This window comes from Nothoprocta perdicaria, unplaced genomic scaffold, assembly GCF_003342845.1.
Source record: "Nothoprocta perdicaria isolate Ctin4 unplaced genomic scaffold, notPer1 scaffold_5, whole genome shotgun sequence".
Taxonomy (NCBI): Eukaryota; Metazoa; Chordata; class Aves; order Tinamiformes; family Tinamidae; genus Nothoprocta; species Nothoprocta perdicaria.
This window is the reverse complement of record NW_020455754.1, coordinates 8,962,221-8,962,872: the sequence shown is the minus strand read 5'-3', so window position 1 is coordinate 8,962,872 and position 652 is coordinate 8,962,221. Positions and strand designations below refer to the sequence as shown.

The 652-nt window shown below is 58.0% G+C and overlaps 1 protein-coding gene across 1 annotated transcript in view; it reads right to left on the bottom strand.

Moving 5' to 3' along the window:
* ADAMTS2 (ADAM metallopeptidase with thrombospondin type 1 motif 2) overlaps positions 1–413 on the bottom strand; it is a 142,839-nt gene extending 142,426 nt beyond the window's left edge. The window contains exon 1 of the mRNA XM_026047546.1: positions 359–413. Within this exon, the coding sequence (XP_025903331.1) occupies positions 359–413 (55 nt within the window). The remainder of the gene's footprint in view (positions 1–358) is intronic.
* Between the last annotated feature and the right edge of the window lie 239 nt (positions 414–652).

Here is a 652-nt window from a genome sequence, read left to right as displayed (position 1 = left end):
GGCGGCGGCGTCGAGGGCGCCCGTCGCAAGCCGGGGTGGCCGCGGCCCGCAGCGCTGTCCCGGGATCCGGGAGCTCCGCCTGGCCCGCGAGCTGTGCCGGGGCTGCCCCTTCCAAGACGGGTAAAACATACGGGACTGTCTGCTGGAAGCTACTGGGGTTGGGATTGGCACTGAAAGCATTTGTGGGAGAACCCTCTGATGTTCAGTATCTGCAAAATGAGGAGATGGGCTCGGGAAGCATTTGGGAAAACTATAAATACTATAAAGAAGAAGATTAAAAATAATTAAATAATCAAGAGCAGCCTTTATGAGAAAAAAAGTTATATTTGTTTCCATATGGCCGGCATAAATGCCGTACCGCTCATGCCTTTCAGATAACGGTTGTATTTCCTCAGCTGCTGCGTTACCAGCATCCCCCGCCCTTCCACCACCTTCCCTTGCACCTCGCAAGTGGGCCAGACGGGAGCTGCCCTGCGGCCACGGACCCTCGCGGACTGCTCCCGTGCGAGGGCAGGGCAACCACTGCCTTTGGTCCCCGTGTCACACGCGATGGGGACGGAAGCAGCGTTGGGGCCAGCGGGCCCGGGTTACGTGGAGCCCTGACCTGATGGAATAGGCCCATGCCTCCTCTTCCTGCTTGCTTTTGCTGTCA